Raw genomic sequence first — 17,238 nt, forward strand, 5'->3', positions numbered from 1 at the left:
TCTTTGTAGTCCAGGATAGGTGCCGTGTAATGTGGCTATAATGTAAGAGCTGAAGGCTTTTGATTTGTTACACAGAAAGTGGGCTGAGATCTGCAGTACGTCACCCGAGTGTCACGTTTTTGATCATTACTCTTTATGCTTCTGTTTAAAACTTTCCCCTGGAGTTCACGCTGGTTAGTGTTCAGTCAACGTTAACAGTCTGTCCCGCCGCATTGTTACACTGAATGATACTTTGTTTCTTTTGAAGGGTATTTTGGTGCACAAATTCTTGTCTATTCTTTCCCAATTCTGCCTCTAAATTAACAGTAAATGTTCATAGTAAATTTCACTGTAAGTTTTACAAACTCAAGTATATTTCTGTATGGTTCTATGTGGAGATTGCTACATAAAAATAATAAAATAAAATGATATGAAGTCAAATAAAAATATAATAAAATAAAATCTTCAATTCAAGGGATATTTTGTCATAAAGATGATAAACAATTTCACTCTGTAAGATCATATTGCTGACTTAAGGTGGTGTGTGCAATTTCCAAAAGAAAGTTTCCACACATTTGAGTTAAACAATGACTGTCTGGCCCAGTCTGAATGTGACGTGATAAAGGAAGTCATTAGTATGGCCTGTGTGTGCACGTGTCAGTAAAAGTCACCAGCTTACTGACCTGAGAAATAAGTGGAAGTGCTTAACATTTACGTTACATAACAGCACATCAGAGTTCTGTAATATATGGCATGGAGACATGCTAACAAAGCACAATGCCAACTTAGTAGTATTTATTTATTTATATCCTTTATTTAGCCAGGAAAATCCCATTGAGACTTTACAGTCTCTTCTTCCATGGAGACCGGTCAAGACGGCCGCACATAAAGTTACATCCACAATTAATTACAATACAAGACAATTGGTGAAAGTAAGATCAAGCAAAACACGTACAAGACTCCTTTAAAACAGATTGCAAAAGACATTTAAAAGTACACAGAGATGGCAGAGACTTTAATTTGACTACACTTTGCAGATCATTCCAAGCCCGAGGGGCATAAAAGGAGAAAGCACATTTTCCAAATTCTGAGAGAAGTTTTGGAACTTTTAAACGAATGAATGACTGAGATCTGTAGTACAGTAACTATTTGTGTAAGAGACTAAACGATTTGAAATATAGGAGGGCAGCTTACCTAAAAGTGCCTTAACAATAAATAAATACATATGCTCTTTCCTCCTATGATATAAAGAAGACCATGCCAATGAATCATAAAGTACACAATGATGAGTACGTGAATCTGCAGCACAAACAAAACATAGCGCTGCATGGTAGATGGAATCCAGTTTCTTTAATAAAAATGAGGACGCATGCATATATAATAGATCACGGTAATCAATTACAGATAAAAAAGTACTCTCCACTAGTTTCCTCCTAGCCTCAAAGGGAAAGCAGTTTTTTAAACGATAAAAGAACCCCAATTTTGGTTTAAGTTTCTTCAACAGATTATCAATGTGTACATTAAAAGCAAGTTTTTCATCTAACCATACCCCTAAGTATTTATATGACCCTACTCTTTCAATAATAGTACCATCCAATGTTGAAACCACCATATCCGTTGTTTTAGAGTTTTAGAGTGAAATTAATACCAATTTCAGCCGCAACAATGAATGTTGTACATTAAATGCATTCTGTAAATTTAGTAGGGCTTCATTTATAGATGAAGCTGCAGTATAGATGATTGTATCATCTGCATACAAATGTATGTTAGCAGAAGCCACACCAAGTCCTAAGTCATTGATAAATATGGAAAACAAAAGAGGAGCTAAAACAGATCCTTGGGATACCCCTTTTTTACTTGACAAAAAGGGAAACTGTAGTTTTCTAAACAGACACATTGAGTGCGCTCAAAAAAGTAGTTTTCAAACCATTTTAGAGCAGCTTCACTAAATCCTAGAGACATGAGTTTCCGTAGCAATAGATTGTGGTCGACAGAATCAAAAGCTTTTGAAAGGTCAGTGCTGCACAGGACTTTTTGCTGTCTAAGGATTTTATAATGTCATTTGTAACTAACAAAGCTGCGGTTATGGTGCTATGACCTGCTCTAAAACCTGATTGGTAATTATTAAAAATATTGCTTTTAGCTAAAAATTGTTTTATTTGATTGTTTATCAATGATTCAAAAACTTTAGCTAGAAGAGATAGGAGATAGGACGATAATTATTAAGATCTGATGAGTCTCCACCTTTTAATAATGGAATGACTATTGCCGATTTCCACAATTTTGGTACGGTATTAGAAGTTAGGCTTAAATAAAAAATAGAAGCAATCGGCCCTGCTACAATAGCGGCCGATATTTTTAAAAAATAAGGCTCTATTTTATCAACTCCTGCTGACTTTGTTGTATCTAGTTTCGATAGGGCATTATAAACCTGCTGAGTAGTAATAGTGGAGAAATTTAACATTTGTTCCAAGCGATAACTAGCTGGAGCTACAGAGTTCATAGAAGAACAGGTACCAGAGTTAAAATTCTTAGAATTTAAGCCAGCAGAAAAATAATTATTAAAAGTATCAGCAATATCTTCTCTACTCTTCACTACCGTTTGATTGTCTGTTAAATGATCTGGAACTTTAGGTGATAAGCTTAATGTCGACATAGATTTTACTAACTTCCAAAACTTTGTAGGGTTATTTAAATTTTCATTTACCATTGAAAGATAGTATTCGCGTTTTGACTTTTTTGTTATTTTAGTGCATTTATTTCGTAGTACTCTGTAGCAACTCCAATCTAGTGGATCGTTAGTTTTCTTCGCCTTGGCCCAAGCTACATTTCTCTGTCTGATAAGGGTATAGAGATAGTATCATTAAACCAAGGGTTGACTTTACCACTTATCCTAAAGCGTTTACAAGGGGCATGCTTATCGCAAATAGTTAAAAAGGTCTCTTTAAAAAAATCCCAAACTAAGTGTACATCAGGTATGTATGCAACATTGCCCAGGTCACTATTATAAAGATCATGTAAAAAAAAACCTGTTCTTCAAAATGTTTTAAAACTCTTTTAAAAATAAAACGTGGTAATCTCTTCGGTATCTTGTAATTTCTCACACAAACAACTGCACAATGATCACTTATATCATTACAAAAAACATCAACTGCTGTGTACTTGTGAGGAGCAAGATTAAATCCAATAAAGTTGATCTATCCATGGCCTTTTGATTAACTCGGGTTGCTGAATTTACCAGTTGTTTCAGGCAAAAAGAGTCACAAATCTCTTTAAATGGATCCGATAAAGTATATGTCCTGGAATGTATTTCTACTGCATCATGAAATGTACATCATTGGTTAAATTGAGTGAATTTGGTATATGAGAGATGCAGTTGCAAAATGTGTTTTGTCTCAAGAGTTCTGATTGTTGTTTTATATTTACATTTACAGATAAATTGTCATCTTTTGTTTGCCTGTCGAACATTTTTACAAAACATGTTTTTGATAACTTAATGGGTCCAGTGTATGAAATTCAGTGGCATCTAGTGGTGAGGTTGAGAATTGCAACCAACGGTTCACTCCAGCCCTCCCCTCTCCCTTTCAAAGCTCCATGGTGGCTGCACAGAACTAAGATGTCTTCACGTTTTTGCTTCTTTGCCAAGGGAGATTATAACATATCTACGAAATGCTCTGTAGAGCAGTTTGTCTGTTTAGGACTACAGTAGAAGTAGAAGTGGACCTTTATTATGTAAGGTCTTTATACACCTCTGAAGACATAGTTACAGTATGTATATTATGTTGCATTTCTGTCAATAGATCCTCCAAAAATTACACACAGCACCTTTAAGTCATAAAGTCATCAGTCATATATAGGCCTGTCACGGTTCTCAGGGTGAGACACAGAGACAAGGACAGAGGACCCAAATGCAGACAGCGGGTAAGGGGTTAACACAAACTTTAATAATAACTAAAAATACAAAACAAGGACCCACGTGGGGGAACATAACAAAACATAGCAACACGGACAGGAACTAACTAGACTGAAAATAATAACATTTGACATGAACACTGTAAACTAAACTAACTACACAACAAGAACTCACCACGAAGACAAACACAACGCAACAGAACAATGATCCAGCACGAGACAGAAGACACAAGGGCATTATAAAGGGGACAAATCAAGAGGAAGCAGGTGCGGGGCATGAACTAATTAACAAACAATAACGAGGAGACGAAAGGGCGGGAACAGAGACGCCACACCGGAGAGTGGAAGACCAACAGGGACAAAACGTCACTCTCCACATAAAACAAGAGGTTCTATCATGGTTCTGCCACTAGGTCAAGAGAAGCAAGACAAGGTGGAGCAGAACCATGACATAGACCTAAATCAGGAAAATAATATTGACTGTTTCTCATTATTTTGCATTATTGACTTTGTTTTGACACAGAAATCACACTGAATACACCTTTATTACAGTGTTTATTCGCTCATTTGCAACATTCAGACTTTTACTGCTTGAATTTGTTCCAAAAAAATGTTTTAACATAAATTAAAACAAAATGTAAAACAAAGCTTAAGACTTCAAGAGTGGAATGTATGTCAATTTATAAAGATTTTTTTATTATTATTATACATTACTTATTTTAATGTGTTTAATTGTGCCAAAAAATAATTTATGGTAAAATCAATGATTAAGTAACGAACCATTGTAAGATTACAGAAATGCAGAATAGTCAGACTTTATATTATGATAGTATTAAGCAAAACATTTTTTTTACCACCAATAGACCAATAATATAGTAAAAAATAATTTTATATTTTAGCCAGTAAAGGGTCAAATTATGCAGAGTGCTCGAAATATGCCACATAACTTTGGACAAGACAAATCTGGCCACCATTAAAGTGATCCGTTTTATTGCATGCGGTCATTAAAGTGCCATTACAGTCTCCACCACAATGTGTATTTAAAAGAGCTGTCTGCTCTATAACATCTAACATAAGTACTTTATTGACAGCTTATACATCACCTCTGTATTTTGTTTTCTTTACCAACAATAAGCATGGCAAAACATTTTAGAGAAGGTAAATGAAGAACTTCAAAGTACCTGGGGAATTCGCCAAAAACAAAGATTATCTACATATACACTTACATTCATGTCAATTAATTTCAATATGATTTTCTTTCTGCAGAACCCAAAAGGTGTTCATGCTATCGCTTTTTCCATACCATGAAAACAAATGGGATGACTGAGGTCACCGTTTACTTTCATTGTATGAAAAGACAGTTTGGAAATCCGCTAGGTGTCATTTACTCTTCCATGCAAAGGAAATGACACGAGGGAGAGTAAATTATGGCAGATAAAAATTTTTTGGGTGAGCTATCCTTTTAATGCTGTGTGTGTACTGTATATACTGTCAATGTCACGGAGATTCAAATCTCTGGTCACATAATAACATGAATCTAATCAGATACATGGAAAATTAATGTTGGCGAATGGGAATATTTTTTGGATTATAATCTGGTGTTATGTGATCCAGGTTTATCCTCATGTTTCTCAGGTGCCTCTTCATCCACAGAAGCATCAGCCATCATTGGTGATAGACGTGTGAGGTCGGTGGGTGTCCAGGGCAGTCGTCCCTCGGCCCTCTGGGACGGGGCCAGATTCATGCTGGTTCCGGTTTGCCACGGTGGGTTTCTCATAGGAAAAGAGGTGTCCATCTCATGGATGAATGCAGGATTGTCTATACCAGCTGAAAAAATAAAAGGTGAGTATGATGCTGAAATAATCTTCACGTTGTTTCAAATTCAAGGCTTTTGTGGAGTACAGTACAAAACAGGCCTTTCTTATTAATGTAATGAAACTCACACCGATTTGGGAACAGCATTAGGGTAAGTAAGTACTTTTCATCAAAATAAAAGTTTGAATGAAACACACCTTCAGATTAATAGATTTTATCGTGAGAATTTTTTTTTCAAGTGATCCTAAACTTCCTAAACCGGTAGTGTAACATATGTTTTTAATGCATAATGTATGATTACCTCCAGATCTGTTTTTGCTTCTTCCGGGAAAATTAGCAGCAGCTTCACTGCTTGAGGCACTGTCTGCAGAAAACTCAAAATCTGATCGGACAAAACAAAAATAATTTGAATCCTACATTAAGCATAAGCAAGTTACAGTACTAGTTATTACTAAGTCATGCTCATAAAATATGTTACCTTCATCTCCAAGTGGATGGGTTCTGTGAGGGTCTACAGGCTTTCCATTTGTCTGAAAACACATGTAATGTGTTTTATAATAATTTTATAATTCACATTATTATTATTCAAAAGATTGTTTCAACAAAAGTTACTTTTGGACGTGCGGATGTGATACCTTCATTGTTGAGTCATTCTTGGAATGTTTGGAGATTTTTTTGTTGGCAGGGCTGACACTTCTCTTTGTGGCTTTGAAGGACTCCAGTCGGTTCCTCATGGTCCTCTGGAAGATCTCCTGAACCTCCTCCGGGTTCTGTGTAGTGTTATAGTGACTGCGGCTGTATGTGGGACGGTTCTGCAGGGAAAAAAATAATGGATTGAATAAATAGAATATGGTCGTGTTTGTCAACTGGATGATTAGATTTCATGTGTGGATGTCCTTACATGTGTCCTGCTCTTGTACAAGTGCTGCTCTAGAAGATGATGGGCATTGAGTTCTCCATTCATGTTCCTCATGTCCTGTTCATGAATGTCCATGGATACCGAGGGAACCGGGTTCCTTCTGATTGGACGGAAATTATATTCATTATTAATTGTGCCTCAATTGTCAAAGCAACATATCTGTCTCACTACTTACATGACAGAGGTCACAGGAACGTTTTCGATGTTAAAGTCGTAATCTGACATGTCAGCCATGATGTCGGGCATGATGTCTGCGTAGTCTAAAGCGAGCTTCTTTTTAAAGTCTACACTGGCTGCGTCATAATTACGAATAAACTCCAGAGATCCTTTTTTTTCATTCTAAATGTGAAAAATAAAGAACATTCACTGTATTGTCGATGATATATTGTCGAACAACTGGCAAAGGTGTTATTATTAGGGCAATTCAGTTTTAGAAAAAAACTTCTACATTTGAACATGTTCAAGGTAATTGTTGGTCAATTTATGTTGTTTTATTTTGTATTATGGTTGTTTAGATTTTAGAGATATAATTTTCCATTATTTCTTTTCCCATTCAGTTAGATGGGATGTAGTCTTGTATGACTGAAATAGCTGCCTGGAGGCATTGCAAACATGGCCGCCACGTGCAAAGACTTTACTTAAAAAGACTTTAATAGAAAGTTAAAATTAGCATGAAGCTAATTTTAGCACTTTACTGGAAAATGTTTCTTAGAAAAACTGGAAATGGGCCTAATTTACTACTAAATTTTTAGAAGTTTACTACACAACTTTTTTGTGACTGACTACCACAACAATGTAATGAACAACACAATCTAGTGGCAAAAGTAACTGTTTTACAATGTGGCTAATTTTGGCTAATTCATATGAATTTGTACAATCCAATGCATACATTTTAGTACGATTTGCTATCGTGCCAGTGTTGTTAGGTTTAGGGGCGGGCCTTTAGTATTGCTTTTTTCTAGTAATCGTACGCTTTTGTATAATTCACAACGTACAAATTCATAAGAACTAGCCATCTTGTATAATTTCGTATAAACTCCCGTGAGATCAGATCGTAATGAAGTATGTGTTATTAGATCAGCACATGAACCAAAATTCTGTGAAACCTTACAAAACACGAAGAAACAATACAGTAAGAAATACAAACTGTTGATTTCACGCTGAATCAGTTAAATGTTTTTCTGCTAACCTCAATGACGTAATTTCTGGCGTCCTCCATATTGAGCGTGTGGAAGGCACCTAAAATTTTATCATTTATCTTTCTTGCCTCTTTCTTCATTAGTAACCAGCAGATGTATTTGTTCTCAAAGTAGTTCCAACTATAAAAGTGGAAAAAAAGAGGAAAAATTCTCTCTCTCACACACACATACACACCTAGTATATGTATGATTTTATTATTATTTTAATATATAATATGTATAGGTTTTTTCTTATTTCTCTGAACTATCAGATTGCTTACTTTCTGGTCCACCAGTTATCTCCCATTCGTCCACAGATGTCTTCCATTGCTGTCACTACATGCTCGAATACCTAAAGAGACACACACAAAACCAGGATTATATTCATGTGCAATTGTTCCTGCAACAGAGCATTCTGGCTTTGATTCTCACAGATCACACTCATAAAATATATACCTTAAATGCACTATACGTTGCTTTGGATAAATGCATTTGCCAAATAGCATAAATGTAAAAGTAACATGCATGATTCTGTAAATAATTATTTCTAGCCATGACTGATAGCTACCCTGTTGTTCGCCTTTCCATTCAGTGTCAGATCAGACTGCGTTGACCTTTTAACATTCAGCCATTGAACCAGTGGTTTCATTGTGATTCCCTACAGGAACAGCACACACAGGGATTACCAAATGAGTAAATTAAACATGCAAATTCAACTAAAACATTTTTTGAGCACTGGTTGTGAGTGGGCGGTTGAGGGGCCGCACCTGAAGAACCACAGTGAAATAAACCACAATGAGCGTGGTACCCAACATCAGATTCTTCTCCGGGATCTTTTTCTCGTCTAAAATGGCCGCCAATCCGTAAGCCACCGCCCCTCGCAGACCACCGTAGCTCATCACAAGCTGATCCGTGAAGCTAATGGGAATCAGTCTGGACTGGTTTAAGATCCAGTTGAGAAAAAAAACACCTGCAGAAATGAAGAAATCATATATTCAGGCTTTCGAGGAAATACTAGCCTATATTAAAATCTGTTATTATTCTTGAGATAACACATGTTGAAGTAGACTTTTGTATTGATGTCCAAATTGACTTCATGACTGAACAGCCCCATTAGCCTAAGGTGTTTTAAAAAGTCTATGTAAATATACAGCATATGTAAAATCTATTTATGACTCTTGCAGTCTGACTCACCCATGAACCTGAATACAACAATGAACAGGACGGTGAGAAGGATGAAGCCAGTGTTCCAAACCCAGATGTTTTTATCGATAGCCGAAACTCCTAGGAAGACGAAGATCATGGTCTCTGAGCCGTTGGCCATCACCTTCAGGGTGTAACGTAACGTTATCACCGATTTCTCGTCCATGTTGGCATTGATGTACTTTTGACAGCAGACCCCACAAAAGGTAATCCTGTCAAACAAAAAACATAGCTGACCATTCATTTCTTAAAAAACACTCCTCTTTTAAAAAACTGCCTTACACTATATAAATTGTATTCATATTAAAACGTTAAAAAAGCTTCAAGACAATTAATATAAGATCTTACGAAAGGATTGCAGAGAGCGACAGCATCTCAGCTGTCAGGTACGACAGGTAGCCAATGACGATGATGAAACCAGCTTCAATGATCTGAACTTTATAGGTGATCCTAGTCATCAGGGATGTTATAATTGCAAATACGACACCAAGGAACGAGCCTCCAAACGCCACCACAAAGAACGAAACTAGAAGAAAAAGGTCGATAGGGTCAGTTGCGAAAAGGCAGAATGAACAAGAAGGTGTTCAGTAACACTAAACAACAATATGTCCAGAAGTCTGAGACCACTTTGGATCTTTTACTGTAGATCTGTTCTATTTCTAATCGAATGTTAGACGATTTGAAATATTGAACATCATATTTTTTATCTTAAGTCATGCTGGGGTAATTTAGATGTCTTGTTGGTGCTAACTGTAAATACAAAATACATGTACATTTCAAAATTCAGTGTTCACTCAAATTTTCGAGCACATATTGCAATGTTTTATGATTGAGTGCAAAATAGCAATGTAATGCGAAATAGAAGACTTCACAGTTAGTCTCAAACTTTTTTGTGTGTTTTTTTGTTGAATAAGTCTGAGTTGGAAGAATTGTGTTAATACTTATGCCCTTGATGATCTCTGTAGCATTGATCTTCGGGCCTCCCAATGATACAAAGGCATCAAACACATTATAAAGCACCTTTGATGGGGAAATCAAAAGAAATGTTAAATAAAATTCAACAGTTACTTTTTTACGTGTTAAATTCTGGTACTGTATGGCAGTAGTTCTCAAACTGGGGGCCGTGGCCCCTGGGGGGGCCCCGAGATGGATCCAGGGGGCCACAGATTTTGTGGCATTTTATGAAATATAGAAATTGATCATATATTTTATGCAATCAAACATCAGAAAGACCACCGGACAAAATAATTGATGTTTCAGCATTGCATAACCGAATATGTTTTTGTTTAAATAAAAATGTTAAATTTAAGATTATAAGTCTTTATTTGGGGGGCCACAAAGCGATGCACTCTACACAAAGGGGGCCTTACAACGAAAAAGTTTGAGAACCACTGCTGTACGATGCATTCATATGTTGGCATTTTTTACTTTTTTCAATACTTCAGCTCACCAAATTAATCAACTCACTTTTTTAAGTTATATTAATTCAAGACCAGACAAAATTTGAAATAGTTGCAATATAATTACTTATAAAGCCATGTTAATTGTACTTTAACGTCAAGACGTCAAAGATATTTTTTACAGTGAAACAACTTGAACAATTTTACTCGAATGCTGTTTATATGACAATGTCAAAATTGAAATAAATTGATGTTGTGTATTGTGACAAGATTCTCTACAATGTTAGGCTCACCACTGTGACTCCATCGTTCAGCAGCGACTCTCCAAACACCAGGATGTAGAGAACCTCATTCACGTGGACTTCTTCGAACACGGCAATCACAGCCACGGGGTCCACAGCTGACAACAGAGCACCGAACAACAGGAACTGCAGGGGGCCGATGTCCAAGTCTCCTGCGAGCCAACAACATTATTACAGTATTTTAATTAAATATCCACTTTCATGCATTTTGTATGGCAAGCAACAAATATAAGCCCACAAATGACAAGTAAAACTGGGATTTACCCATCGCGCCCCCTTCGTAGCAGCCCCAAAGCGCAATGCCCACGGCAGCCGCGTTCCAGCACGTTCCGATAACAGCGTGGAGCAGAATGGCACCCAGGTTGCTGAAGAATAACTTGTTTGGCATGCAGTAACTCGCATCCAAGACGATCTGAGGCAGCAGGTAGTAGAAGAAGTTGACAGGGGCCAGTTTGAATGTCTGCGCCTTGTCCGCTCCCCAGACTATTCCTCCCAAAACGAATCCGAGGATGATGAGCACGCCGCTCTCTGGAATCACATTGGTGACTTTGTGGTTCAGTTCACTAACTGGAAAAACAGAGGAGAACGTTATTTGTTCTAATTAACACATTGTCTAGTAGAAATAAAATGGGCCGAACTGCGACAACTGTGTACATACAATAATAATAACGTGCTATATGTTTTATGTGGGTGTATAGCTCAGATCTGAAAATTTTTATGGGAAACATATTTAAATATCATAGTATCTGAGCAAATCTGACCATAGCTTGACATTAGGACCTCTTGTGAAACTCCAGCCGAGAATTTCTTTAGATAAAAATGAGAGATGTAGGATCAATTGTATGCAAACATCCATTTGGTTTCATTGCTGTCTGGTTAAAACCACTGACATAAGAATGACATGAAATCTCATTTATATTTATTCTTACCTGTGTTTTCTTCACCTGGTGATAAAGACAATAAACCAGTGGTTCTCAAACTTTTTCGTTGTAAGGCCCCCTTTGTGTTAAGTGCATCGCTTTGCGGCCCCCCATATAAAGATGAATAATCTTAAATTTAGAATTTTAATTAAACCAAAAACATTCAGTTATACAATGCTGGAACCTCAATTATTTTGGTTGGTGATGTCATTTTTCTGATGTTTGATTGCATAAAATCTATGATAAATTTCTATATTTCATAAAATGCCACAAAATCTGTGGCCCCCTTGGATCCATCTTGGGGCCCCCCAGGGGGCCACGGCCCCCAGTTTGAGAACCACTGCAATAAACAACAGGGGCAATGTAAACCTTCACTAGAACTTTTGAGAACAGTGACTTAAAACAAGCTAAAAGTTAAACTTTGTCTCTAAATGATGTTTCAACTTTTTTGACGGAACAGGAAGTTTAGAGGCGGATGGAGGACATATCCGGCTCAATGTTTAGTTATAGTTAATCTGGTGTATGTAAGGCTGAATATACTTCCTTTAGAGCAACTTTTTGCACAAGACAATGCAACGCATTCACACTTTCTTGATCTTTAACCTGTTTTGGTTAATGCTTCCCTTGCTTGCTCACTTTCAAAACACTCATTAGAGATAAATCAAAGTTGATCCCAGAAAGTTTATGTAGCTCGTACATTTTTCTGTCAAAGTTAGATTTAATGTGTTTTCAGTTACTGTTTCATTAAAGTTTCAACCTTGTCCCAGACGTTTCTTCTAAATCTCCGGATTCTCCAGATTGCTTGAATTGTTGTCACACAGTAAGTGGAGAGAGTTACAAAATAAATATTTGATAGCATAATTCGGAAAATTGTTTTTTTATCTTCATCAAGAATTTGATGAGAAATGTTTGATTTCATATTGAATTCGTGGACTTTTTATTGAAAAGATCTCTTCTGAATCTGTTGAGAGTATGAGATATTCAGAAAATTTCCTGACCATCTAAGATTTATGCGAAAGACTCAATTTGCTTTGCTTGTTGCTTTCTAGAAAAACATATGTTCAAGCAATCATGGATGGATTACAAACGGGTTTCATTCATACAGCATGAACCGCTGCCAGACATTCTGCTGTGTTGTTTTTATTTGGTGCTTTTCTCTGAATTACATTTTTCTGTACTTTTGAATATCCACAATTTCTAAACTTTGCAATGTAGTGTAAAAATAATATTATGTCTTGGGATTATTTAAAAGATCTGATTTTATGTAAATGACTGAATAGTTTAAATCTTGCCAAGCGTGTCATTGGGCAACGAAGGTTGTAATGGTTAACAAATAGAACAGGCTTAACCTGAATGTTCCTGTAACTACACCTACTGTTCAACTTCAGGTAACAGCTTCAGGGGGACAATTACATCCTTTTTGCTGTGGGTGACCTTGACTTAATGTTTTTACTGAGCTAACATGATTTGACAAAAATAAATACTGTAATGGTAACAAGCATATTTTAGGGAAATTTCTTGTAATGATTGATATAGGGCTTTCTTGGTGTCTGTGAGCTTCACATTCGTTGGCGCTTTACACGTGTGCAGACTTTGTACAATGTGTACTTTAACAACAACACCAGTATTTTAGTCTCAATTCTCTGTCATGCAAGTCTTTTTGCATTGGGAGAACTAACAAAACTGCTGGACTTCAAATATGTAGTAATTCAGTCTTTAATACAACCGTGGAAGAAATTAAGAGACCATTCAAAATTTTCATTTAATTAGCATTTCTAGATGTATTGTGGCCATTCCAGTTCAGTGTCTGTTGAATTTGAACAATATCAAACCTCAGGAGTGAAATGAAGTCATCCAACAGCAATGTGAGAGACACATGAAAACTGTGACAAAAATTAAGGTTATCACATAAGAAAATTATTTTGAGCTTTTGCTAAATACATGTAGAAATATTACTGTATGTTGTATTGCTAAAAAGTGAATATGAATTTGTTTTCTTTGCAGCATTTGAGGTCTGAAAAAGTACAGAGCATCTTTTCTGTTATTTTGACCTTTTTCTCCAGTTTCCATTTTCTGCAATTAAATGCAAATAGAAACAATATTTTATTTTCCATTTGAGAGGAATTTTAAGTAGTTCACAGAATAAAACAAAAATGATCATTTTATCTAAACACATACCTATAAATAGTAAATTCATAAAAACGTATAATTTTGAAATGGTCAAATGGTCAAGACATATTAAAGTATTTCTTTCATAGCAAACTGACATTATAAACTGTAAATTGGATATTTAGAAAATGCCATGATCTACACCCAGGGGTCTTCAATCTAACATCAACAAATACTAAAAGGTTAGGGAGAATAGGTTATATAAATAGTCTCAAAAACAGTTTTGATGATCACAAAATGCTCTTGTCCTAAAATGTCTCAGGATTTAGCTTCACTGTGCCTTTGATGAAAGTCAAAGACGCAAGTGGGTCATTAACTATTTAACGTGGTACATTATTTACCAGCAGTAAGGCATTGTTTCAGCGCTATATCATTTCTATGAAGGCAGAGCGTAGAATGTCTCCGCACAGACATGATCGTCATGAGGTTATAGTTCGTGTTCTGGAACTAAATCAGCATTTATACCTCATTTAATTCTTGCCAACAAGCAGTTAACAGATTCTTAGTGAGGTTATGTGCGCACAATCTAAGCACAAACAGAATCGAAACATTAAACTCCAGGTCCTATTAACATAAAACATGAACAAACGTACATAGAGTAAAGCCGGCATACATGCATCACATTTGTCTCATTTACACTGCAAAAAGTGATGTGTTAAAATTTGACACAACATGTGTCATTTTTAACACATCACTTTTTGCAGTGTACCTTCAGACTGCAACATGCTGTACAGGTAAATGTTTTTAGTGCAAATAAAAGTCATGAGCTTTTGTGTCAAGCCACAATTGGTCTTATTTATGCCATCATGATGCTTGACACAAAAGCTCATGACTTTTATTTCAACTTTATGTGTAACACCAGGTGGAGAATTACAGATGTCTGAAGCTGTTTGTTTGTTTGCGTATGCTTGTTTCTTTTCTTTAGCAGTATGTTGCATTGGCGTCTGAATGAACTAAAAGTGCATAAACCATACATACTATGGTAACAAAGCTAGACCGGTATAGATTTTAATTGTTTGATGTTAAAATACTTGCTTCTTTAAAAGCTTTATTTAGCCTTTAAATGATGCATAGTGGCTCTGTGGCGCTTCATCTCCAAGACTGAGAGTTTGGTCGAGTTAAAAATATAACATTTATTTTTCACCTAAAATTATATTTCAGCCTGTCTGACATATACAGTATATACATTTGACTCATCACCTTCAGTTTAACCTTGTCAACACTTGCCTCTCTTTTTTATACTCTGCAATACGTCTATAAATCCACTAGGTGGCACCGTGGCGGGAATAAATACTTTATTAATAAACGGTAAATCTAAGGGTGGAGATTACTTGAAGCATAAAATAGCGATGTAGCCCAGGTGGACAGCTTTATTTATTCTTTCTTCTTTTTAGCAGGTTTGTGTAGTAAAAATGTAGGAGAAAAGCAAACATTGTTAACATTTAAGGCCAGAAATGTCCCCGCTTTGCCTGTTTGCCCGTTTGCCCTTACATGAATACTCTATTGTACCTTTGAGACAACTTTAAATGTGAATTTGTGTCAAAATCTGAGGACCGTCCTATCTTTTTTCTTTTAAAATGTACAATTTACAGTCACATTTTTCATTGCTGTTCAACAGAGAAAAGAGTGAACACAGAGAATTCTATTTAATTAGATGCATTGTTGATGTATTGGCATATTAACTATATATATACTATTAAGAATTAAGAATAATTATCCACATTTCAAATTATTTCAATTTATTAATCAGATTTTTTTATTTATTTTACACAACCTTGTAATGCCGATCTTTTTTATTTAATAGGAAAATAAGGTTGACTGTGGTTTTATTCATTAGCACGTTGTATGGAGTTGTAAAGTCTGTAATGTAAAATTGAACAAATCAGATAACCTGTTTCTTTCCCTTTGGACAACCAGCTTTCAGATGTAGACACCACTTGTCTTTAATAGTGAAGGCATTCATTCAGAGTTTACTTTCCCTGCTATTTTCTATTGGTTCCTCATGAATCAGCAAACAGATGACAGGTGTCGGGTCCTTGTATGTAACGCAATAAATGAACACTCACTTTCCTTAATCCAAAAAAGCCGAATCCATGCAAGACCTAATAAGTGTTTTCACATATAAACACAAACAATGTGAGCTATGACCTGAACTCAAACTTTAAGTCAACATATGCATATCTCATAAAATACAAAGTGGTAATTTCTTTTCCTCTGTATTAATATTGTAGCTATTGAAATTGTAATAATGATCACTTGATGCTGCTTACCTAATTTACAAAGCCAACAGGTCAATATCCAGAGAGCCACCAGGTAAGGAGTTTCTACATGGTGCCACTTCCAGATGACAATGGGTAGAGTTGTGATCCCTGCAGGTGCATCCCCGGACGTGTTGGTTGTGGAGCCAGCATCCGTTTTCGAACTTTTAATTGTATAATCATCTTCATCCTCTATTGTTACTGCTCTACATTGTGTATTAAAGATAACTAATAATACTAGGAAAAGTGCAGACGTCTGTAGAAAGGCCATATCTGGCAAAGTTTGTATCAGCGGTATTTCTCTACTTATTTATATTTTCTAGTTCTGTCTCATTTTGTAAATGTGTCTTTTCTAAGATCAAGCTCTGCCCTCTTGCTGTTCCTCTGTCAGTCTGGAATTGTCTCTGACATGTATATGTCAGTGTGTCAATTCCTTCTGATCATCCCTTCTCTAACAAAATAAAGATTCCCTTTTGGGTTAGTCTTTGGCTCCTCCCTGTTGTTTCTCACAGGTGTGGACATATATGTGCGAGACTCATCCAGAAACATTTGAAGGACAATTTGCTTTGCGGGATCTAACACCTCGGCCCGTCAGTTAATTACAGGGCATGTATATAATATAAAGAAACAAATCAATGTCTTTTTAAAATATCAGATGTGATCTCAACAATGAGCATCTTTGAAGGATCTTTACATGTGTGCATGTTATCTATGTGTGTAATTAAAGTCAATGTTCAAATTTCATATTCAGATTTTTTTTTAAGTTTGATGACTTCATCTCATAATATCAAAGTTGGTTTTATTATTATAAAATCAAATCATGACACAGACCCCTGAACATTACTTATTATCATGGCTTTCAGAAGATCAGAATGTTCAGATCATTTGTGCGAAAAACATCTTGCTCCCCGCAGCACCAGAGGAGTCATAAGCGTTGTACCCCCATAGAGGTGTGTTTATAGGACTCTGTTATCACAAAGTCAAACTCTAAAGAACTGTTTCTCAATTACACTGCTAACAGTGAACCTCATGCCAAAGACAAATTGTTCCTTACACAGTTTCTTATGAACAGTATTGATTTGGTTAATAAATGAGTTAGATCATGAACCGCATGAACTGTACTTCATGACATACATCACAAAGTGCTGGTGAATTACATTCTATATTTTGCAAGGAGTCAAAC

General features: G+C 36.0%; 1 protein-coding gene across 1 annotated transcript; it reads right to left on the reverse strand.

The window, feature by feature from the left end:
- Window positions 1–4,383: 4,383 nt before the first annotated feature.
- Window positions 4,384–16,518, reverse strand: slc9a3.2 (solute carrier family 9 member A3, tandem duplicate 2). Its single transcript, XM_057355456.1, has 16 exons — window positions 16,068–16,518; window positions 10,973–11,275; window positions 10,700–10,860; window positions 9,948–10,026; window positions 9,355–9,532; window positions 8,998–9,218; window positions 8,571–8,773; window positions 8,372–8,461; window positions 8,085–8,155; window positions 7,815–7,944; window positions 6,801–6,964; window positions 6,608–6,725; window positions 6,342–6,518; window positions 6,185–6,236; window positions 6,008–6,088; window positions 4,384–5,718 (listed from the first exon to the last, which is right to left on the reverse strand). The coding sequence occupies exons 1-16, from the start codon at window positions 16,324–16,326 to the stop codon at window positions 5,480–5,482; spliced, it is 2,526 nt and encodes an 841-aa protein (XP_057211439.1). The 5' UTR covers window positions 16,327–16,518; the 3' UTR covers window positions 4,384–5,479.
- Between the last annotated feature and the right edge of the window lie 720 nt (window positions 16,519–17,238).

Source organism: Triplophysa rosa, linkage group LG16 (assembly GCF_024868665.1).
Source record: "Triplophysa rosa linkage group LG16, Trosa_1v2, whole genome shotgun sequence".
Taxonomy (NCBI): domain Eukaryota; kingdom Metazoa; phylum Chordata; class Actinopteri; order Cypriniformes; family Nemacheilidae; genus Triplophysa; species Triplophysa rosa.